This window comes from Dryas octopetala, chromosome 3 (assembly GCF_963921425.1).
Source record: "Dryas octopetala chromosome 3, drDryOcto1.1, whole genome shotgun sequence".
Lineage (NCBI taxonomy): Eukaryota > Viridiplantae > Streptophyta > Magnoliopsida > Rosales > Rosaceae > Dryas > Dryas octopetala.
This window is the reverse complement of record NC_141368.1, coordinates 6,550,742-6,573,327: the sequence shown is the minus strand read 5'-3', so window position 1 is coordinate 6,573,327 and position 22,586 is coordinate 6,550,742. Positions and strand designations below refer to the sequence as shown.

The 22,586-nt window shown below is 36.6% G+C and overlaps 3 protein-coding genes across 5 annotated transcripts; 1 reads left to right on the top strand and 2 right to left on the bottom strand.

The window, feature by feature from the left end:
* Positions 1 to 370: 370 nt before the first annotated feature.
* Positions 371 to 2,695, bottom strand: CCR2 (CRINKLY4 related 2). Its single transcript, XM_086238580.1, has one exon. It carries the CDS (start codon positions 2,693 to 2,695, stop codon positions 371 to 373), a length of 2,325 nt encoding a protein of 774 aa, XP_086094706.1.
* Positions 2,696 to 9,828: 7,133 nt separating this feature from the next.
* LHCA1 (chlorophyll a-b binding protein 6) lies at positions 9,829 to 11,306 on the bottom strand. Its single transcript, XM_086238356.1, has 4 exons — positions 11,056 to 11,306; positions 10,776 to 10,878; positions 10,351 to 10,639; positions 9,829 to 10,230 (listed from the first exon to the last, which is right to left on the bottom strand). The coding sequence occupies exons 1-4, from the start codon at positions 11,250 to 11,252 to the stop codon at positions 10,079 to 10,081; spliced, it is 741 nt and encodes a 246-aa protein (XP_086094482.1). The 5' UTR covers positions 11,253 to 11,306; the 3' UTR covers positions 9,829 to 10,078.
* A 1,556-nt stretch (positions 11,307 to 12,862) lies between these two features.
* On the top strand, positions 12,863 to 22,194 carry ATATH8 (Protein kinase superfamily protein). 3 transcript variants are annotated; one of them, XR_015121158.1, is made up of 17 exons: positions 12,863 to 13,334; positions 14,251 to 14,426; positions 15,092 to 15,257; positions 15,468 to 15,520; positions 15,901 to 16,044; positions 16,239 to 16,343; positions 16,435 to 16,560; positions 17,202 to 17,402; positions 17,851 to 17,957; positions 18,072 to 18,234; positions 18,381 to 18,446; positions 18,923 to 19,016; positions 19,489 to 19,601; positions 20,020 to 20,090; positions 20,456 to 20,600; positions 21,194 to 21,878; positions 22,028 to 22,194. XR_015121158.1 is itself a non-coding variant. In XM_086236558.1 (16 exons), exons 1-16 carry the CDS (start codon positions 12,992 to 12,994, stop codon positions 21,575 to 21,577), a joined length of 2,457 nt encoding a protein of 818 aa, XP_086092684.1. In that variant the 5' UTR covers positions 12,863 to 12,991; the 3' UTR covers positions 21,578 to 22,194. The 3 variants fall into 3 exon arrangements, 1 of the variants encoding a protein (XP_086092684.1); XR_015121157.1 differs by having other exon boundaries at positions 21,194 to 21,883; XM_086236558.1 differs by having other exon boundaries at positions 21,194 to 22,194.
* Positions 22,195 to 22,586: the final 392 nt, after the last annotated feature.

Genomic DNA, 22,586 nt, shown 5'->3' with positions numbered 1-22,586 from the left:
AGAGTGGATTCATATATGAAAAAAATAAATATCGTCACATAGTTAGATCCAAAATATTATAACATGTCACAATAATATATTTCTACAAAACTCTGTTTTGATGCACTATTTTTTTATATAAAATATCCATTTGGTTGAAAAGCATTGCCAAGATACAAGAAGGCATGGCAGCTCAAAGCTTCTAGGAAGGCAAAAAAATGGCACCTTAATACCTTATATAAAGAACCCTCACCAGATTAACAAATGGGAAAAAGGAAAACGAAAGAAATAAAAGTTACAATTATGATCTCCTTCGCTTTGTGAACTGGTGAGAAAGAATGCAACATGGTGAAATGTAACACATGCTTGCAACATATGTATGTTACAAATGCTAAAATGTCAATCCATTCTTCACAGTCTGCTCCACCATACTTACCACCTCAGACATGGTAGGACGGTTGCCGGGATCTTCCCTCAAAGTGAGGTCAGCTATGTCTGCAAGTTTAAGCAATGGCTCCACATTTCTTGGCAGAGCCACATTCCTATCAAAAATGGCAGCTGCCCTCCCTCTTCTTATCAATGGCAGTGCCCACTCAACAATGTCTGGAGGTGAGCAGTCCCTGTCATGAGCTTTTTTTCCACTCAATATTTCAAGCAGCACAATCCCAAAATTGTACACATCACTCTCCATATCTCCATTCAAATCCCTATCAATGTTGGCACTTGGCAGCCCAAAATCTGCAATTCTTGCCACCCACTCAGAGTCCAAAAGAATGTTTGAAGTCTTCACATCTCTATGGACAATTGGAGGGTTAAGTTCTTTGTGAAGGTACTCAATCCCTCTTGCAGCCTGCAATGAGATTTTTAGCCTCAGGTTCCAATCCAGAGGGGAGAGTTCTCCATGGAGATGGTCATGGAGGGTTCCATGGGGCATGAACTCATAAACCAGCAGCCTCTCCCCCATTTCAGCACAATAGCCCAACAGGTTGACAATGTTGCCGTGCCTAATGTTGCAGAGGATTTCAAGTTCAGCTTCAAAATCCCTGCTGTTGGTGTGAATTATAGTGGCAGCATTAGCCCTCTTGACTGCTACTGGCCTACCATCAGATAGAACAGCTTTGTAGACAAATCCGAAGTTTCCCCGGCCGAGCTCATTGAATTCCTTGAACCCATGTGTGGCATCTTTCAGTTCGAAAAGCCGGAATACTTGGGTTATTCCAAGAGATGTAGTTGCAGACAGAGATGTTTGTAGATCTGCTTCAGGGTCAGCCTCCACCACTGACTTGCCTGCACAAAATGTGCACTGGAAATGGAATTTACCTTTCTCCTTATCCTTGGTGTTGGTCAATCTAAAAATGATGCACAACACTATTAAGATTAGTAAAGAACCAGTCACTGAAGATCCAATAATGACAACTAATTTCTTCATCTCTTTCTGCTCCTTTTCTCGGATCCCGGATGATGATGGAGGGAGTCCACAAACATCCCAACAAGATCTGTTCTGGCAAAGTGAGCAATCAGTGCACACTCTATTTTCATTCTCATTACACACACTAGAAAGGAAGTAACCTTTTGAACAATTTGTTCCACAAGGCAAGCAAATTTTCAAGTCCTTTCGAATACATAAACTGGTCAAATCTGGCTCATTCAAGACACTTGCATTGAATGCAAACTTCCCTGCATCACACGATCCTGGCAAGCAGACACCCGGACTACATAACTCCAAAGGCGGGCTATAATCCGGCGTTGACTGCCCATGAACACCCCAACAATTAAGAACCAAATCAACCTCTCTAACAGCACAAGTTGTATAATCTGATGAGGCAATTGCCATGAAAGCAGAACCCTTTGGAACAGCAGCAGCATCAATACCACCCCAGCATTCAACACTGTGATCATCCTCACAGATACCGCAAAAATGATGAGCACCAGACGATAAGCTCACAAATTCAGTACCAACAGGTAAAGAAGCAAACTCATCAACCTGTCCCCAACATTCTACTTCCCTTGTTTCACTATAAATCCCACAAACTGAGCCCTTAGCTGAAGCTAAGGTCTCAAAATGACCAGAAACAGAAGAGACCCCCAAACCCAATTTAGCAGATTTGGGTCCCCAACAAACAACACCACCACCTTCTTTAACAATGCCACAACTGAACCCTTCCCCAGATACAATCTTTCTAAAAGCAACACCATCAATCTTTGGATCACTAAACGAAGAGTTATAAGTAATATCCACAGTTGACCCATTACCCAGAAATTTCCAACAATCAACATTACCAAAATCAATAGTTGAATAGTATGATCCTCTAATAGCACACACATGGTTTTTCCCTGGGGCTATTTGTGAATAAGAAGTGTACTTGAAACTTGTAGGGATAAGATCCATACCTGAACTGGCTAAGTTCCAACAATACCCCTTTGAAGAATTGGATGTAATACCACACATAAAGCCCTCACCACCAGAGAGAGAAGCCATTGGAGGCAGAGAACTGAAATGTGCTGATGATGATGATGAAGAGGATGAGGACCTGTTGTCCTTATCCCAGCATATGACCTCTTGCTCCCCACCGGCACCAATGGCGCAAAAGAACCCATTGTCGCCAAACGCGGCGGCGATTGGGCCAAGCAAGCCGTAACCGAAAGCAGTGAGTGGCAGCAGAAGAAGGAGAAGAATGAAAATGGGTGAAGCAGAGGGGCATTTCTGGATTGCCATATTGGCTTGGATTATGAACAAGTTTTTGGTGTTACATGTATTTAGAGGTTGGTGATGGTTTTGGTGTGGTGTGGTTGCTTGCTGGAGCTGAGCTCATTGCTGTGATGAATGAGGAGGGTGTTGGCCATTTTTATTTTACAGTTAGATTTTGAAGTGTGGAGGTCAGACAGTTAGGAAGTCAAAGGGAGGTGACTCTGACTTCACCACTTCAGTAGTAGTAGTTAATTCAAGAATAGAGAAGCAACTGTAATTTAAATTCAGTGGCCAGTTGGCAGTGGCACACTGGTTTTGATCCTGAGGTCCAAAATTACAAATATTAATTGTCAGTCCACTTCTTATATGAGATCCTATTTCACTCAAGTGGTCTGTCTGTTCAACTCTGCTTGAGCGGCTCTTGTTATTTTTATTTTTTTACCCGGTTAAGGCTTAGAGTTTTAGATTTAGTTCTCGATCGTAGGTCAAAAAAATTTAACAAAAGCTTAACAAAGAAACACCAAATTAACAAAATTGTGTTGTTGCTCAAGCAGTCTTGAGCAAGCCTAATGGGATCTCAGTATAACACAAAACAGAATTTCATTTAAGAAGCTTTTCATGTCAAATATACATACAATTTTAACTATACATTAAATTTATATTGTTGGAGAAAGTGACTTAGATTATAGTCAGTTTTATAATCTCACATCAATTTTGTAAGTAGTCATTAATTAATATATAAGGAATTAGACTACACACACTAATGTCAAGGTCTTTTAATAAAACTCCATACTCATTTGACAATTCAAGCGGCTAAGCATATTTGGTATGTGTAGGCCTAGGAAAATGCATGGCCGGACCCATCCACCAACTTTTGCACAACATATGTTACGTTGCATATAACCTAGCTAATTGGAAGAATTGATGTGATAAAAAAAAAAAAAAAAAGTAGACACAAATGTAAGGGCACCTTTACTTACATAGAATGGGAGTGAAATGAATGGAAATCATTCACATTCTACTATAATCCTTTGTTTACTTGTATTGGGGAATCAAAAAAGTAAGTAGGACTCACTCTAAAATAAGGAATCACTCCCCAATCTCATTCCTTGGAGGGACATGATATTGACTCCCAGTCCATGTACTTGGCTATGGCAAATGTTGGTAATGAGATTGTAGTGGTTGTGTGTGTGTGTGTGTGTGTGTGAAAGGGTATTAGTATTACGCAGGGCCCCAGAGATTAAGGCACAAACAATGAGAACAGGCTGTGTATGTGCATAGGGGAGATGACAGCGGCTACTGTTGCCCCATTTAAGCCTGGCTCTTTGTCGTCCATGTGTCTGCTAACCCAATTTGCAGACTTGCTTAAACAATTAATTACTCTGAATCAGCAAAAATTGTACTTCAAGTACATTATTGATTATTCTAAGTCATGGACTCCTAGTTTCCTTTTTCTTTCTTTAGCATATCTTCCATGATAGGTATTACATTCTCCACCTGTAGACAGACAATACTTAATCATATCTACAGAAGGGTCATACATGCACTGCAATGTGCTTGCTAACAAGAAGCACACCATATCAGTATTAGGATCCTAATTAATAATTGCAATTAGTTAGAAATTAAAAATATAAATCCAACAAATATTTTGGAACATGGGGTTGTCCTATTAATGCTTCCTAACAACTGGTGGTCTTTTCATGTCCAATCCATGCAAGTGGCAATGCAAAATCAGAATGAAACTTGAAATGTAGGAAACAAAAACTTATAACGTACAGTGGCATTTTCATGGTCTTGCTTCAGATTTCATGTCGGCTGAGGAGCTCGATCTCAAAGAGTACTTGCATCAACAAAATAATTTTCCTTTTATTTTCTTGCAAAAAAATGGAAACCCAGAATTCTAAAAGCAATATAATAAGAACTATCGAGGGATAGTTAATTACTTCGCCGGAAGTAAAATTTGCTTTGTAAAAGTGTGAATCATCATCATCATCAAAGAAAATAATTGTACATTTAGAAATTAAAATAAGGGAAATGTTATTTCCAAAATTAAAAATATATATTTATCTCTAGAATAAGAAACATGAAGGTGAAGTTGACTTGTATATGTAAAAATTGTACTTCCGTACAGTTTTATCATGTTAACTGGAATTGCAAGATGATGCGTCAAAACAAATATAGGCTTTAGACTTTAGTCAATGGAGACAAAAAGAGGAGAACATGGGACTAGTGGTGGTATGCGGTTGAGCTGATCCTTTTCTCTAATTTACGAAGTTGGGCTGATATTTTGGGCCTAACCCTTGTGTAGTTTCGGTCAGGCTTATATGGGCCTTGGCATTGTATTTCTATCTTTGGGCTGATTTAATACGATACTATTTCGACCTAAAAACTTCCAAACTCTTAAAAATTAATTCTGATGGTCATTCTTTGTTGGAATCGTGCTCTTGGTGTGTTATAAATTTATAATTATCTTATAATTTCATATATGTTCTTGAATTGTGGTGTTATAATATTATATCGTAAAATTAATTAACCATTGGATACTGTATAAATAGGATTGGAAGAGTTAATAAGAAAATGAGCAAAAAATAATACTAGAAAGAAAAAGGAGAGGGTCCAAATCCTTAAACATAATCCAAAAACTAAAAACTGAAAGGTTTACATAAGATTGGATAGATTAGATTTGAGGAGTGAGCAAGATAATGAGAGAAAAAGAGGTAGAGAAAGTAAAATGAGAGGATCCAAATCCTTAAACAAAATCCAAAAGCAAACAAAGAAGAGAAATTGTGATAAATGAGAGGATTTTTATTGCTTTGCAAATGGGATATCACATTAGAATTAAAATTTAAAACAATTATTTTTCTCCTAAAACTTTTTGCTTAGTATTCACTATATATAGAATCACTTCAATTTAATTACCATCTTTTTTCATAGCATATTATATCTAAAGCATTTGGGTTTCTAATTTTCCAAATATTTCCAATGGGTGAAGGGAGAGTGTTGAAATGCATGGGTGTACTGATCATTGCTTTGGTGGTGTTGATGGGTGCAATACCAGAGCCTGCTTTGGGTGTTGAAATTGTGATCGAGTGTTCTCAACCTGACTGCACCAACAAATGCAAAGAGGCCTATGGAGAAAAGCTTACATCTGCTGAATGTAAGGACGTGCCTATTATTGGTGGAAAGCTTTGTGTTTGTAATTATCATAATATCATTGATTAGTAAATCACTCAAATGGTCGGTCATGTGTCAACCATTGTTGAGAAATTTAAGTTAATAATGTTAATAATTACCAGCAGTGACAAACAAGAGTGCCCATAGCATTGGCCTTATTTATTTTTCTCATTTGTTTTTTTTCTTTTTCTCATTTGCTTGATAAGTTTTCTCAACCCCATTTTGGCCATAAGCTCTTAATTAAGCAATATATTATCTACCTAAAACTGACGAATCTACAACTTGAAGCTAACATTAGGATATTAATTATAAAACTGTGTAGTCGAAGTGATGATCAGGAGACTCTGATTCTCAATTGATGCATTATTTACTGACTGACTAAGAAACTAAATTAGGTGATGTTCGGTCTTGATTCACATATATAGTTTAAGAATGTTCATTCAGATTTCCGAGAATTAATGGAATCAACATCCCTAACCTCTAATTCAAGAATGCCCCAATTTGTTGGTTTGGGAAATGGAGAATGCCCCTAATTAGCTTTTGGGCTTCTATTGCAAATATATGGAATCCCAAAAGCACCCAAATTAAATGACGGATCCACCTTCTCCACCGACTTTCTCTTTTATTATTATTATTCCGCAATATAAATTTATGTTAGAACCGTTCATTTGAGAGGATTTTCATTGATTTGTCAATGAAATCACATTAATGAACCATAATTTCGTCTCCCAAAGTTACGTGCCAAAATAATTTTTGCACCATACTTTGGACGAAGAATATGCAGATTCTGTCGCCTAAGGATACTTTGCACTGCCACATGATATTGCGACATCTTTCACATAGCCCACATGCTACATAACAAGCACATATAGTGGCTTAATTTGGATACTTGGAGAGCGCATATGCTATCTATTATATATTTATGTATATACAACATTTTGCCTCTTATCGCGTAAATCTTGAAACAAATGTGTCCACAAATCCGGGTCTTAAGCTTTGCCAAGGGAAATGGGCATTGATGCTATTTATGTTGTTGAATTGTGATGCTATAATCTTATTTCATAAAATTAATTGACAATTAGATTAATTTCTTTAAATAAGAGTGGATTGATGAGGTAGGCCTCCAATTTTAATCTCAACCATTCCACTTCATCAAAGTAATATTGGGAAGATTACATTGTGTACCACCTCTCTAATAGAAGAAATTATTCTGTATAAGACTTATTTATATGGGTCCGTTAACATACAGGTATTAGCACATAAATTTATTAACCAAAACCACCCAAAGCCCCTTTCTTTCTTTGCGGGCCAACTACCACAATTCTATTATTCCTTTGCGGACACCACATCCACTGGATCCCCGCGCTACAGTAAAACCCATCTGTCAGCGCATTGTTTTGACGAAAATAGGGATAACAAAAATTAAAAATACATGCCGTGTCCTCACCAGCTGCAACATGCCAAAACACCAATAAACTGAAACTGCAAGTCAGCAACTCCAATAAACTGCAGTTTCAACTCTAATAAATTGCAGTTTCTGCAGTTTCAGTTCACTTACAGTTCCAGAAACTGCAGTTTCAGTTCACTTGCAGTTTCAGAAACTGCAGAAAGTTCATTTGTAATTTCAGAAACTGCAGTTTCAGTTCACTGTAAACTGCATAAACTGCAGTTTTTTATGCAGTTTCAGTTCACTTGCAGTTTTAGAAACTGCAGAAAGTTCACTTGTAATTCCAGAAACTGCAGTTTCAGTTCACTGTAAACTGCATAAACTACAGTTTTTTATGCAGTTTCAAAAATTGCAAAAAACTGCAGTTCTAGAAACTTCAAAAAAATGCAAAAAACTGCAGTTATCTGCAGTTTTAGAAACTGAACTAAACAAAAAAAATCAAGAACCTAAACATAATCGGGGAAAGGGCACAGATAAGTTAAAAATAACTAAAAACTGTCATAAGGGTAAAATTGTAAAACTGCATCACTTAACACACGCCAGCTGGTAAGCAGCCCTCTCAGCTGCAGTCAACTAAAGCACATGCAGTCAAACTAACCTAATTGTTAATAAAACTAACCTAATTATTATATATTAATAATAGTGGTACTACAAGTTAAAAACCACAACAAATATGTAGTTATGAGTAATTATTTCTATTTATATTGGTGAGTCTCATATCTATTAGAGATATGGTACAAAATATAGTGTCAAATGTGGTCTCCCTAACACTCGTTATTGTAGATGCAAGAATGCAATCCTTTTATATTTTCCTTTAACAATTTATTATCAATTAAAGGTATTAAGATGTTGTCAAACAAGCCATTTAAATGCCAATTTTTTTTACAAAACAAAAAAAATCTAATTTTTGAAAGATATTTTAGATTCCAATTAATTATTTTTCTGTTTAAGTAAAACCTATGACATCATAATAAAATTTAATTGAAAAAATAATAGTGATTAATTGACCAGGGGTTTTGGGAGAGATTAAGTCCTTAATAAGGAGTTTTGAATTAGTTTCATTAAGGGTGAAGGTTTTTAATTAATCAAATTCAAAACAGGGAGTTATGAATAATTTACTAAAAAAATAATAATTAAAAGGGAGATAAAATTGGTAATGAGGGATTTAATCCAACAAATAAGATATCCTCCCATATTAGTCGTCCATGAGTTCCTATAAAAGCTCTTTGCATGACCAACACTTACTTAGCAAGCAACTGAATACTCTTTGACCACCACCTCTTCAACCCTTAAAACCGATAAATAAGAGGGCTGTCAATTCCTTCACATAATAACATAAGCTAGTTAGCTTTTGTTTTTTAAATGGAGGGAAGAGCAATGCGTTTGACACTAGTGCTTTCCTTGGTCATCATGACATTCTTGGCCACCAACCATCACATTGTTCAGGGCTTGCGTCCAGCATTCACGGGCCCAAGCCCAAGCCCAAGCCCGTTTCCGCCTTTGGGAACCTGCAACCCGGCTGATTGTAAAGCAACATGTATGGATGCACTAAAGGAGAAATACACTAGTTCCCAATGTGTGTCCATTGATCAAGGAATCATTTGTGTTTGTTTTATTTAGTAAATAGTAGAACAAATAAATGTGTTGCTGTAATCAGCTAATAATGCATGCATTAATAATAAAACAATTTGTCATACTGGTTGGTGGTCTCTTTTTGTTGTTGGATTGGTTACTCCTCTTCTATGTAGTTTATGTTGATTTAGAATTTTAATGATATGACACGACATGATAAAACTATGTTAGTTTATCTTAAACAAAACAAATAATTTCTTAAAGCTCTTTAAAAGACTCTTTAATTATCAAGATATGTAATTTCTATTATTCAATTCTTTAAGGCCAATTTATCTTTTTGTTTCATTATTTTATTATTGATCTATTGTTGTTAATAATAAGGATCTGCAAGAACTTATTTGGAATCTTGAAAATCTGTATGAAATTCTTTGAGGGAGATTTGGTTCTAAGAGAATGTTTAAGATGCAGACACCTGCCTATGAAATTAAAAGGCAGGTTCTTAATGGAAGGAAGAGCTGCAATGCGTTCGACGTACACTGGTGTTTTGTCAATTTTCATATTAATTTTATGTCAATTTCGTGTTGAATATAGACACCAACAAATATCTACAGATGGATACACATACAAGGCTTCAAGTTAATTTCGTGTTGTTTTTCAAATTTCAGGCTTATTGCCAAGAGGGAAATAATTGTAACTATGGATGCATGAACCATTTAGCCATGACTGTTTTGGTATGCATTTCAAGCATCCAAGTTTTTGCATGCTATATAATCTCAGTTTGTGGTGGCACCTCTTCCTTTGAAATACTATTTTAAATTCAAATTACACCTCCCCAAATGCAATAATTGATTAAATAGAAAAATACATCATTCCTTAAAAAAAAAAAAAAAAAAAAACCTCATTATAAGATCGATCGAGTAGCATTACTTATAAAATTGCTACTTGAAAAATGGAAATTTAACAACAAAAAAAAAAAATTAAATAAATACGTACTGAATTCAGTACACTTGACAAGAACTATATGGGATATTCCATAACAATCTTAAGTACAGTTCTTTTAGATTACTAATATAAATGAAGGTGATGATAGTAAAAGTTTGCTTCTTCTAAACTCACTCACACATGCCAAAGGCAAAGAGTTGTGATTCATTGCGGATGGGTACATGGAATTTTACAGTGGGTGTAATGTAAATTGATCATATTGATTGCATATAGAATCAAGGCAAAAGCCCTTTGGGGATAATAATGTCCCCAATGTTGTTGTGCCATGGGTCGGCCAAGTGAGTGGCCAAGTTCTCCAATGGTCCAGTGCCTGGGTATGCTGTTTGTTGAACAACGAACCCAACAAAAGCTAGCAATGCAAGCCGACCTACACAACCAAAATTGTAAATCAGAACTGCTGCATCTTCATTCTTCATTCACGACAACCTAATATGTCAGACTGTTTGTCTCGTAAACGTTTATGAGCACAAGTTTTATGTGTACTAACCATTTTTGATCTCTTTGATTTTGTACTCCTTGAACTTCTCAGGGTCCTTGGAGTAGCCCAAGGGGTCAAAAGCACCACCAGGGTACTTTTTCTTCTCAGGGTCCTTTTCCATGCTGCGTTGGTGCTCTACAAAGGCAATGGAAAGGAACTCGATGACCAAAATGGTAGGCAGAGTGCCCCATGGAACTGGGTTGCCTAAGTAGGTGGCTTGGCCTCCTGGGAGTGCGGCCCACTCTTGGGCCTTAACCCAGTTCCCCAAACCCAATGCCTCTGGTACTAGAATCCCTGGCTGCAATGTTATTCATTGTTAATTAGCAAATTTAATTAGTTACATTGCAACTCAAATTAAAGCACTTAATTCCTCTCATATTCAAGAAGTAATTAATTAAAATGGTTACACATCTTGTTAATGTTTGTGCACTTACAACAGCAAGCATAGCCCATCTGCAGTGAATGAGTTCAGATTCCTTGAACCTCTCTAAGTTCTCTGGCACTTCTCCTAGCCGAAGTGGGTCGAATCCAAAGTCACTGAAACCCACAACAACCAAACACAATGTCACCAACATAAACTACAAAGTATTGAAATTTTGATAAAATTAATTTCTTCTAAATTTTGCCTAGCTACATAGAAAAACAATAATGACCATTTTGTTGACCCTTTTAATAATCAGTAAATATGGTACAAATAGTTTTACTAAGACCTACCCGGGTGCTGAGCCGTCGAGATAAGGAGGTCTGGGTTGGCCCGGCATCCACTCTGCGGACATGGAGAACCGGGAGGAGGCATTGGCTCCAACACTAGGGAGCTGGACTGCGGTGGCGAATTTAGACTTGGAGGAGGAGAGGACTGAAGGGAAAGCTGTGGTGGCAATGCCACAGCTCATCAAAGTGTTGGAAGCCATCAAGATTTGGTTTGTGGGAGAGTAAAGGGACTTGAATATGAGGTTTGGAAGGAATGGCAAGGAATACTAGTACTAATGCTTCAACGTATATGCAAGTGGGAGATATAGGCAAATCCAAATTTGGATAGTCATTGGCTAGTGCTCCTTGCTGCTCCTGTGTTATTGGGCCACGTGGATTCTTTCAATCCAAAATAGGTGGCAATGAGAGGAAAATCTACTACTTGATAGGTCAAATCTTATATGTGTGGTGGAGGTTCAGCTCTTCTCTAGCTGTATGCACAGAAATGTTGTAAAATTTTGGGGACACAAGAGTTAGGAGGGATATATCTTTCTTTCTTTCTATTTCTTAATAAATTACTGGGGCTAGTGCTATGAGGTCATGTACTTAACTGCTTAAGAAACTACAGTCTACACACTAAAAATCTCAAGGCCATTGCTGTCTCAAACGTGTATGCATCAATGCATGGATATCTAATCTTGGGCTCTTCGCATGCATATCTTCCAATTTCATCCATCAAGATGAAGAAATGCAAAGTGTTTTTTTTTTTTTTTTTCCGAAATGCAAAGTATGTGCTCTTGACAACGTGCTCTTAACACAAATTATTATTACTTAAAACCTGAAACATTACTCTTAAAAATTTATATACGTATTATAATTTAAATAGATTAATTAATAACACCGCACACCAAAATTATGTGCTATATCTGGCTACCCAGCCTAGTCCTCATCAAAGCATACACTTATCAGAAGCATATATATATATATAGGAGCTAGGATTCCCGATACTCCTCCCTTGCTACCTCTTTATCGGCCTCAACCTTCCTATACATACACTACACCTATAGGCTATATGTATATTACTTATTGGACCGCATGTACAGTCCAAAACCATTCCATTTTTTAAATTGTTACTTTCATCATATACATAATCTCAACCCAATTCCCATCTATACCTACCTAGACTCACAAATCCACAAACTTTTGAACTCTAAATTCTCAAAAAAATTGTATTGAGATTGTGATTATAAAGAAAAATTAATTGGACGACATGTTTATATTTATAAGATATAGTATTAATAACGTTCATTTATATTATAATACATAAATTAATTATATCACGTGTTAGTGTATTAATTATATAAAATAATTTGTCTGTAAGAGCTTATTTTATTTATATGCTTTGAGGTACTTAAATCACAATAGGAAAAGGACACCTTCATCTTCTCTTCAATGGAACACCAAGCACCAAATTTGCTAAATCGATACCCGACTGTCTCAGGCCAGCTCGCATTTGTTTTTTAGCTTTGGGCCAGCCCATTAACGGTCCTCCAAATAACGGTCAACAATATGTTTAAAGAAAAAAAAATATATATTTCTTAATACACCGTCTCAGTGTCTCAAGCTCGTGAACCAGTCTACGTGTCAATATCCTACTGGCTATGACCGACTTGAAGATGCCTTTCCCCGCCGGAGCCAATCAAACTCTCTCGCGCCTTGGAGCTTAAAGTAGACCTACCGCAGGAGATTCCACTCTCTCTATAGCTCTGCCGTGGCCACGAGGCGCCCACAACGCTTCTTCCATTGCCAGTCATTTTTCTCCTCTTCTTCTTCTTCTTCTTCTTCTGACAAAAAAAAAAAGCTCACTGCGTTAAACACACCAATAAAACAGCATTAATCACTAATAATCCAAAATTGACCACCATTTTCCGTACAAGCTGCTCTCACTGCCAGGCCATTGATGGCAACGATAGCGGCAGCGGCAGCGTCAGCGACGTCGTTGTCGTTGTCGTTTAAGCCGGTGTCCGTGCTGAGATCGACGAGGACCTCCAAAACGACGTCGAAGAGTAGACGAGTAAAGCAGGGACGAGCTGTGGGAGACTTCGGGCACTTGGCTCAGGCGGTTCGCAAGGACTTGGAGTTTCTGAAGCAGGGGATTGGTAGAGGGATCGAGTGGGCAAATAAGGCTTTTCGAATTCCAGAGGTTGCGAAAACACTAGACGACATCGTTTGGCTTCGCAACCTCGAAGACCCCAATGCGCCTGCCTTGCCACCTCTCTCTTGGCCTCAACCTTCCTATCCAGGTTAAGCTTTTGAAAGATTTTGACAGTTTTTTTTTTTTTTTTACTGGAAAATATTATGCAAGGTCTAGCTTTTGAAAGATTTAAAATTTTCAAAGAAAATAAGTATTTTAATGCTGAATGAGCGTATTATTATATGAAGTTGCTTAGTGCGAATTTTGTGAAATGTTTTTGACCAAGTGGAACTACTAACGACTGTATTGGTTGGCTATAAACTATGAAGGGTCAGGAGCTAAAATAGTTTTCTTAATTGGACATATTGCTCTGATTTTATTGACAGACAGCAGAAAATGTGGAATTCGAGTCTCACTTTCATGTAATTTTAAAGCTTTAACAGAATAGAAAATTTATTACTTGGTTATTGACTTATTGATGCTGTCAAATTATTCTGTGTCGTCCCATCGATTTACAAGCTTGAGGACTAGATTGGTTCTTGTCTTATTAGGTTTCCTAACTTTCCTTTGATTCTTGTTCGAAGAAAAGATAGAGGTCTTTTCTTAAGCAATCACATAATGATAAAATGCCTTTCCTATGACATTCGAATTAGGATGGAAAGAACTCAAGTCTAGAGGATTGGGGTTGCCAATATATTGGATTATTTCTTATAAATCTAATGCTTAAATTATCATTTTGTATGACCCCGTTCCAAGCTTGGAACTGTAACAAGGCTGACTAACACTAGGGTTGTTGAAAATTTAAAATTTTGGGGGTAGGCTTCTGTCGATAACCGTTCTGTAAATTGCAAGATCTGAATACGATAAATTGATTTACTTACTCCCTCTCACTCTCTCTCTGCATCCGATGTGTGTGCAACTGTGCATGTGTGCTTGCAAATATGGTTTGTTGCAATGTAGCTCAGATCATTCAAATTGCCTTATCTTATTTTAGTTGAAATTGATGGAAATCCATCCTCTGACAGAACTCTCTGGTGTGGATTTGTTCATGGCTGATCTCAAAGCTCTAGAGGCATATGCTCTTTACTTTTACTATCTTTCTAAGATTTGGTCTAAGCCACTTCCTGAAGTCTATGATCCCCAAAGCATTGCTGATTATTTCAGTTGCAGGCCTCACGTAGTGGCCGTTAGACTTCTTGAGGTAGGTACATACAATATCTAATAGATAATTAATTTATTGGAATTCAATATTTTATTGGTGTTCCTTTTGCCTTTTTAAATGGGTATTATTTACTGCCAACTTTCATTTTCTAGAAGCTTTTCTCCCCCAAATGGTACACTTTTAGATTTAAGTTACTTTCACTTATGTTTGGTGCTGCCGTGCTGCAAGGTCTAGCCCACTGGTTCCAACCTATTATAATATTTCAAGCATGTATATTTATTGTTATCCAAAACACTCTTTCCCTGATAACCTTAATGTCTTCTTCCCTTATTTTTAAAAATTTAATTTATATTCCTTGACTAAAACACCAGTTTGCAAGAGTTCTAATTTTAATTTCAGCCAGTGTAGGATGAGGGAGCTTGTAAGTCAAATTAGAGCATCTATCTTCAAATGCCTTGATACTTGCCTACTTTTTTATTCTCCCACGTGAGTGTACTAATTTTCACTTGTAAAATACTGTCTCCTCATACCAAAGACCAACCACATTTATTATGGAATTTGTAAATTGGACAACCATGATGTAAAACTTGCTCTCGTGTCATTATTTAGTTCAGGTCTGCCATCTTATTGTTATATAAAAGCTTTTATTTAAGCTATTTTATAAAATACATTCTTATTGGATTCACTATGTTGTGTACTGTAAGGTATTTTCCTCCTTTGCTTCTGCTGCAATCAGAATTCGTACCTCTGGGATCAAAAAGTTCTTAAGACCAAGTTTGGATGAGGATATCAATGAGAATATATTACAATACAATTTTGGAATGGTGTTAAAAGAAACTATGCTAAACCTAGGTCCCACTTTTATCAAAGGTGAGGAAGTCTATCTAGTTGAAGTTTCATTTTGAGCATTAAAGCTCCAATTCTTATCTTCTTCTTTTTTGTTATTGTTCTTTTTAAAATAAATTTACTCCATGTTGTTTTACATATTGCTCTTTAAATTATAGACCGGGACTTCTATTTTTCTCCTGCAGTCACAAGATTACCAATATGCTAGTTACATGCCTTTGCTTGCTGATGCAGTTGGTCAGTCCCTATCCACCAGGCCAGACATTATTGGTGCTGAAATTTCTAAGGTTAGATTGTAAAGAATAACTTTGTATTTTCCATCAATGTCCTTTTATTATGTCAGTATAACAAAAAAAAAACTTCTAGAAATTATCAAATACTTTTTGTTTCTGCTCTGCAATAATATGTGTGGATTTAAATCTTTTGATGTTTTTAATGTGTGGTTGTATGCTGGTGTTAGCATCTTATGTAAGTGGCTTCAATAATTGCAATACCGTTATATTCATGGTTGTTCTTTCTGGGATATGGAAGTTCTTCTAAATATTATATTCGTCGCACTAGAATTAACCTGTTAATTTTTGTGTTTCCTCTTCTCTACTCTGCAATGAATTAACCTTTTAAATTTTTTATTTTTTTTTCATCCTTTTTCCTTGAGTTATGATTGCAGGCATTGTCTGAGCTGCATGACCAAATCCCTCCATTTCCCAGGGCTGTGGCTATGAAAATTATTGAAGAAGAATTAGGATCTCCTGCAGAGTCATTCTATACCTACATTTCTAAGGAACCTAAGGGTGCAGCATCTTTCGGTCAGGTGGCTCTTTTAGTGTTTCCAGTTTTATCGGATGTCCCTGAAGGGATGGTTCTTTTGGGCTATTAAGTATGATTATAAAATAATCATGTGTATATAAGACATGCATATGTGTTCATTTGATGCTTCTAGAATTCTTTATGAACATTCTGGTTTATAATTTATTTCTTGTTTGCTTGATGTTTTACACATTCTAGGTCTACCGTGGGCGTACTCATGATGGATTTGATGTTGCTGTTAAAGTTCAACGTCCTAATTTGCGCCATATTGTTGTGCGCGATTTATATATTCTTCGCCTAGGGGTTTGTATTGAGATCCATTAATCTTGTGTTTGTAACTTCCTATATATGTTATTTAATTAAGCTTGTACTCAGTTGTACATAACTATTTCAGCTTGGGCTATTGCAAAATATAGCAAAGAGAAGAAGTGACATTCGTCTGTATGCTGATGAGCTTGGGAAAGGTTTTGTCGCAGAATTGGATTATACTTTAGAAGCTGCAAATGCTTCCAAGTTTCTGGTATTAGTTGCATTTTCCCTTTGAGTTTACTCACTATAATTAACCTTTTGTTTGGATGGCTCAAAATGACTCTTCATGTTACACTTCATGCTACCTTGTCTTGTAGATATGCAGTTTAATGAATAGGTTTGCAGGAGTTTGAATAATTATAGGACAGGTTAAATGGTTAACCTCCCAATCCTTCTTCAAATGGGATGGGGTTGCTTACATTTTACTAGTAATTAACAATACATAGGGTGAGAATGAGATTCCAACCATCCATTGACTGATATCAGATGGGTGTTAGTGTTACTCTCCCTATAATTAGTTAATTGTGTGATGTGTAACTTCTTATCACAACATCGTTCTGAAAGAATCTTTTAATAGTGAAGGGTATCTTTGGAGACAATTGTGAAGCAAAGGGAAAAGGAACCTTGATGTGAACCTTTACTATTTAGACGTTAAGGGTTATGTTTATTGAGGAAAAAGTTGGGTAGAAAATGGATTAGTTGTTAAGTTTAGCATGTAAGTAAAAGTCTTTTGATAACATAAGAAGCTTCCCTATTCTGTGAAAAGACACTCGTAAAAGTTCTTATTGCCCAGTTTGTTTCCAGGATGAGATGCTTTTTCTTTTTAGTGACTGTTTGTTACTGTATATACAGGAAGCTCATTCCTCCTTTCCATTCATGCGTGTGCCAAAAGTTTTTCAACATTTAAGTCGAAAGAGACTTCTGACTATGGAGTGGATTGTTGGTGAGAGTCCAACTGATTTACTGTCTGTATCTGCTGGAAGCTCTGTTGATAATGGCTCTACATATTCAGAGAGGCAAAGACTTGATGCCAAAAGACGCCTTCTTGATCTGGTCTGAAATTAGGAATTGCAGGATTATTCTTTGCATAAATTCTAGTTACTTCCAGAATCCTGGTACAATGCCTATGTGATAAATCATTGTTGTCAGATCTCACTTAAGATTTGAGGGGATGATGAGCTTGCAATAAAGTATGTGCCTACCAGTTAGAAGGCTTGGTAAGGTGAAAGTTTGGGCCCAAAAGAACACACTGTTATGAAATATGAGAAAACAGCCTTAGTATGGGAAAGCGGAGATGAGATTTGTGCACTCTACTTTAATTATTTTGAAAGCTGAAATCCTATGGGTTTAGTTTAAAAACGTTGAAAATGTGGTTTCTTGATTTAGTGAATCAGTGATTCCAATAAGAAAAAATGTGTCAATTATTATTTTGAATGTTCGTAGTGTGACCTAGCTATATTTTATATCATATTGACAGATCATTGTGCTTTAACTATTCTAGGTTAACAAAGGAGTGGAGGCATCACTCGTTCAGCTCCTTGAAACAGGCTTATTGCATGCTGATCCACATCCTGGAAACCTGCGTTACACATCCTCAGGACAAATAGGGTACCTCTTGTGACTGCCATTATACAGAAATAAGCTTTACTCAATATGTCAGAAGATCTAACTATATATCGATCTGTAGCTGTTATTCACTTCTCTTGGTGATTTCTATGCCAGGTTTTTGGATTTTGGTTTGCTTTGTCAGATGGAAAAGAGGCATCAATTTGCTATGCTAGCATCCATAGTGCACATAGTAAATGGAGATTGGGCATCCCTTGTTAATTCTTTGACTGAAATGGATGTTGTAAGCCCAGGGACTAGTCTCAGGCGTGTAACTATGGTATCATATCAGCTTCTCTAGTTTCAGTTCTATGGTGCCTTGCTAAATATTATGTTACTAAAAAAGATCTTTTTATGGAGAACAATGAGATTGTACTACCATTTTAAATATGGCTACTAACTGGTTGAGTTCTAAATATATTTCAGGATCTGGAATATGAGTTGGGAGAAGTAGAATTTAGAGATGGAATTCCTGATATGAAGTTCAGCAGGGTGAGAATCATGTCTTGATCTCTTGAATAAAATATCAGATCCATAGATGATCGTCCTCTTGATATTAAGTCATTAGATGATGTTGAACATTTGTGTTTCAAATATTAGGGATGCACTATGACATTAATTTTTCTTTAGAAGTTGCTAAACATATTTTTTTATGGGTCTGATGGTCCAATTTATTGGCTTTTTGTTGAGAGCTCTGCTTGTTTTATGAATGCAGTCATGCTATGCTATTGATCTCATGTACTATGGTCATTAGTAGCATCCTATATATTTATTCCATTACGTGTTCATCAAATTTAAATGCCAAGGATATTGTAGATAGGCATACTCATAAATGTTGGCTTACCCTCAATTTGTAATTGATTGCGTCTTCCTTCAATTCTGGATTTTCTTTGTTCTAGTGTTAGACATAATCCCACTTGCTGCTTTATATTTACTTGAGGCTGATTGTAACTATAATTTTTCTGAAGGTTCTGGGTAAAATCTGGTCCGTGGCTTTCAAGTATCATTTTCGTATGCCACCGTACTACACACTTGTTCTACGTTCTCTTGCTTCCTTTGAAGGTAGTGTTCACTTTCCTTAGGGCATCAAATCTAATCTTCTTATATTTGTTGTATCTGTAGGATATTGGGTATGTTGCGTTACTTTTCCATGCATCGCTATTTGTAAAATCAAGATAATGATGTACGATCACTTTTATGTTGCCCAGTAAAGTGATCTCAGCTGGTCTGACACAATGATTATCTTGATTGTGTCTTCCTACATAACTATCTTGTAAATTATTTGTGGATCCAGCATCAGTTTTTGGTTTCAGACTTGCTGCCCTACATAAATTTGTTTCAGATTTTTCTTATGTTAGTTCTAGCTCTATCTGTAATGCATCTAACCCCCAAATCATCTTCCACTTTTGAATGTTTTATTTAACACTTCCACATTACACGTGTTTTGTTTTTATTTTCATAGGCTTTTCTATGCCAATTTAGCTAATAACAGCCATTTTCTGCAATTTATGTCTTATCTGTCATGTTGTCCCAGGATTAGCTATAGCCGCAGATAATAGTTTCAAGACATTTGAAGCTGCGTACCCTTATGTTGTTCGGAAGCTCCTTACTGAAAATTCAGCTGCAACGAGGAAAATTTTACATTCGGTATGAACTGCTCAAGAACCATAGGCTATGCTGTTACTTTTTTGTGGGCTAGTACTTCTTACACTGCACTACCATCTATCTGTCACATAGTAATGGTAACGACTTTATTTACTTTTTTCCTGGCATACTTACAAATGTAAAATGTAGTGTAGAATGTGATATGTTAGTTTAAACTTGGTAGGTATTGATAACACACAAACAGGAAAGTTTGAACTTTCCATTTGATGTGTCCAATGGTTCTCATTAATCAAGATAACCTTTTTGATAATCAAAGGCATAGGGGATTTTATGTGAAGGACAAAAGGACATTAGTGCAAGGCGCGTGTTTTTCTCTGCTCTAAACTTCTAGTGTACCCATTGAAGTGCCTAAAAAATTTCACCATATTTGTTGTTTATTTACTTTATTTGTTTGGTTCAGGTGGTTTTAAACAAAAAGAAGGAGTTCCAGTGGCAGAAGCTTGCTCTTTTCTTAAAAGTAGGTGCAACTAGGTATGTTAAATTGTATCTCTTGAAGTTAAATTCCCAAGGTACAAGTTTATTCTTTTGAATATTTGTTGGAACTTTAGAACTTTAATATTGCAAGGCCCATGATTTAATCAATAAATAGAAAAAAAGGAGGGGGGGGGGGGGGGGAATTATTTTTCTGTCAGCACCTACTGATAAATTTGTGCACACTTCTATTGTCTTCTGGTGTGGATAGTCGTGGTGACAACTAACTTATCCTTCATACCGAAATCTTAGGACTGCCTTTTTGATAGCCTCTGTTCATTTACCTGATAACTTGCTACTTTGATAGGGTAAGCATGTTTTCTGCATATATAAATCTAGTCCATGTTTCTTATATTTGTTTGCAGGAAAGGTTTGCATGGGATGATAGCATCAAAAGCTGATACTTCCTATGATTATAAGGACAGTGGTGTAGTTGATGTTGCAAACTTGGTCTTGAGGCTTTTACCATCTAACGATGGTGTTGTGCTGAGAAGACTCTTGATGACTGCAGTGAGTCCCCTTATGCTGGACCCTTTTTTACTGTTGTATCTATAATCTTCAATATTATTACTAGGAACTCCTTTTGTCAATCGTCACTTAGGAAATCTCAAATATACCCCTATTATCTAAAACATATTATGATATTAGATTTAAAGGACAAGTACTGTATGGTAATCACACATTATCCCATTTCTAATTGGTTCCTTCTCTTACTCTCATTTTCCTTCTTCCAGCCAATTCGCTCTCACCCCAGTACCCCACATACCCTACCTTCTCTCTTGCTACTCTTAACTCCTATCTCATCGCACATGTAATATTATAAGCACTCTCTTCTTAAGCTGCTATAAGTTTCATTTTGGGTGATGAATAATCTTGTTCGCAGTTCACCTTAGATGGTAGCCCAACAGTATCATATTCCCTGGTAGTCTGGTTAGATGTGTCTAATACTTGGTGTAACAATGAATTTAGACTGTGTCTTGCACGAGTAACAATGAAATACGCAGATGGAAGGTTAATACACACGCAACTTGATGATTTTTTCCCATCATCTATCAATTATCATCTTGTTGAACTTGAAACTCATTTTCAATTTAATTGAACAGGATGGAGCTTCATTGACACAAGCAATGGTATCCAAGGAAGCTAAGTTCTTCCGCCAGCAATTTTGCAGCGTCGTTGCAGACATACTATATCAATGGATGTTTGAAGCATTTGGACGGGGCATTACAACAACTCCATATAGTTCCAGATTATCTACTCCCTATGATCATCATTCCATCTTCGGAGATCGACGGCTCAAAGTGATTTTCTTAAATATACTAATTTCTACAAGGAAAAATCCAATACTGATGCTGAGGTTGTGTTGGACTTCCTTTGTTATGTTTGCCACAGCTTTAGCTTTAGCTTGCCATCGTGTTTTGGTATCCTTTTCGGAAATCTACTTGGGCCCAATATCATTTGCTCCAAAGCAATATGCAATGCCATGATGTTCATGTCTAACTCCCATAGAGCCCTTTTTGAAGAAGATAAAGCGCGGGAGGGCTTCCACGTGCAATGTTCTTTTGAGCGAATATGATTGGAGGATGTAAGGGATTGTTATGTTCACTGCTTGAGTTGGATTAAGGTACCAAGGCCAAACCAAGCCTTGGTACTTGCATTGATCCAGGGTCCTTTGTAAAGGCTATTAGTTTACCCAACACTCCTTGTATTTACAAAAACTAAGCCACAAATGTGAGGACGAAGGTGGATCAAAGATGGGCATTGCAAGCTGTCAAAAAGTATACAATGGTGAGGTATTTTCACAATCCATATCATCTAATATGTATAGCTTCCTTCATAGTCAGTGTTTGTCATGTTGCAAGGCTTTGGGAGCATGTTTTATGGTTCAATACATCAGATGGTATGTAATAGATCAACATCTCATCAATGCTGTGCAGATGATAGTAATGCCGTCTGCAACTAGAAGACAGATAGAACAGACGATTCTTTCCCATGTTGTAACAGATTCAATTTTTTGTTGGTAAACCGTAGTTGATTTGTGAATTCAAATTCTAATCTCATCTTCTTGTTGAATGGTTGCAATCATATGCCTGTTGAGAAGAAAGATCTATAGTTTACAAAATTATTGCGTGCAAAATCATTTATGTTCATGAAAAGACTATCCCAAAGTATGGACTAAGGAGAAGGAAAAATTTAAAATCAAGACGCATAAAGAGGTGCCTTAAATGATTCTTATAGTATGTGACGTTTTAGCATGGAATGTGAATATGATTATTCCAAAGAAAAAATTGACAGACATGATAAGCTTTTATGAGAAACTTAGACCAAAATCACTCTACTTAAACTCTCCCCCCCCCCCCCCCCCCCCCCACAAAACTAGTAAGCTTTCTTTCAATTTGCAATTTTGTAGTTTACAAGTTAAATATGAAAGATTCAAAATAAAGAGTAACTTTACACAATTAACAACGTTGAGGGGCCCTAGCCCAAAAAAAAACA

Coding starts and splice junctions, on each gene's coding strand:
- CCR2 (XM_086238580.1), bottom strand. CDS start 2,695: ATGGCAATCCAGAAATGCCCCTCTGCTTCACCCATTTTCATTCTTCTC.
- LHCA1 (XM_086238356.1), bottom strand. CDS start 11,252: ATGGCTTCCAACACTTTGATGAGCTGTGGCATTGCCACCACAGCTTTC. Junction 10,879..11,055: donor CTCGACGGCTCAGCACCCGG/GTAGGTCTTAGT, acceptor TGTGGGTTTCAG/TGACTTTGGATTCGACCCAC. Junction 10,231..10,350: donor AATCAAAGAGATCAAAAATG/GTTAGTACACAT, acceptor TTGGTTGTGTAG/GTCGGCTTGCATTGCTAGCT.
- ATATH8 (XM_086236558.1), top strand. CDS start 12,992: ATGGCAACGATAGCGGCAGCGGCAGCGTCAGCGACGTCGTTGTCGTTG. Junction 16,045..16,238: donor GTGCAGCATCTTTCGGTCAG/GTGGCTCTTTTA, acceptor TACACATTCTAG/GTCTACCGTGGGCGTACTCA. Junction 18,235..18,380: donor GTCTCAGGCGTGTAACTATG/GTATCATATCAG, acceptor AATATATTTCAG/GATCTGGAATATGAGTTGGG.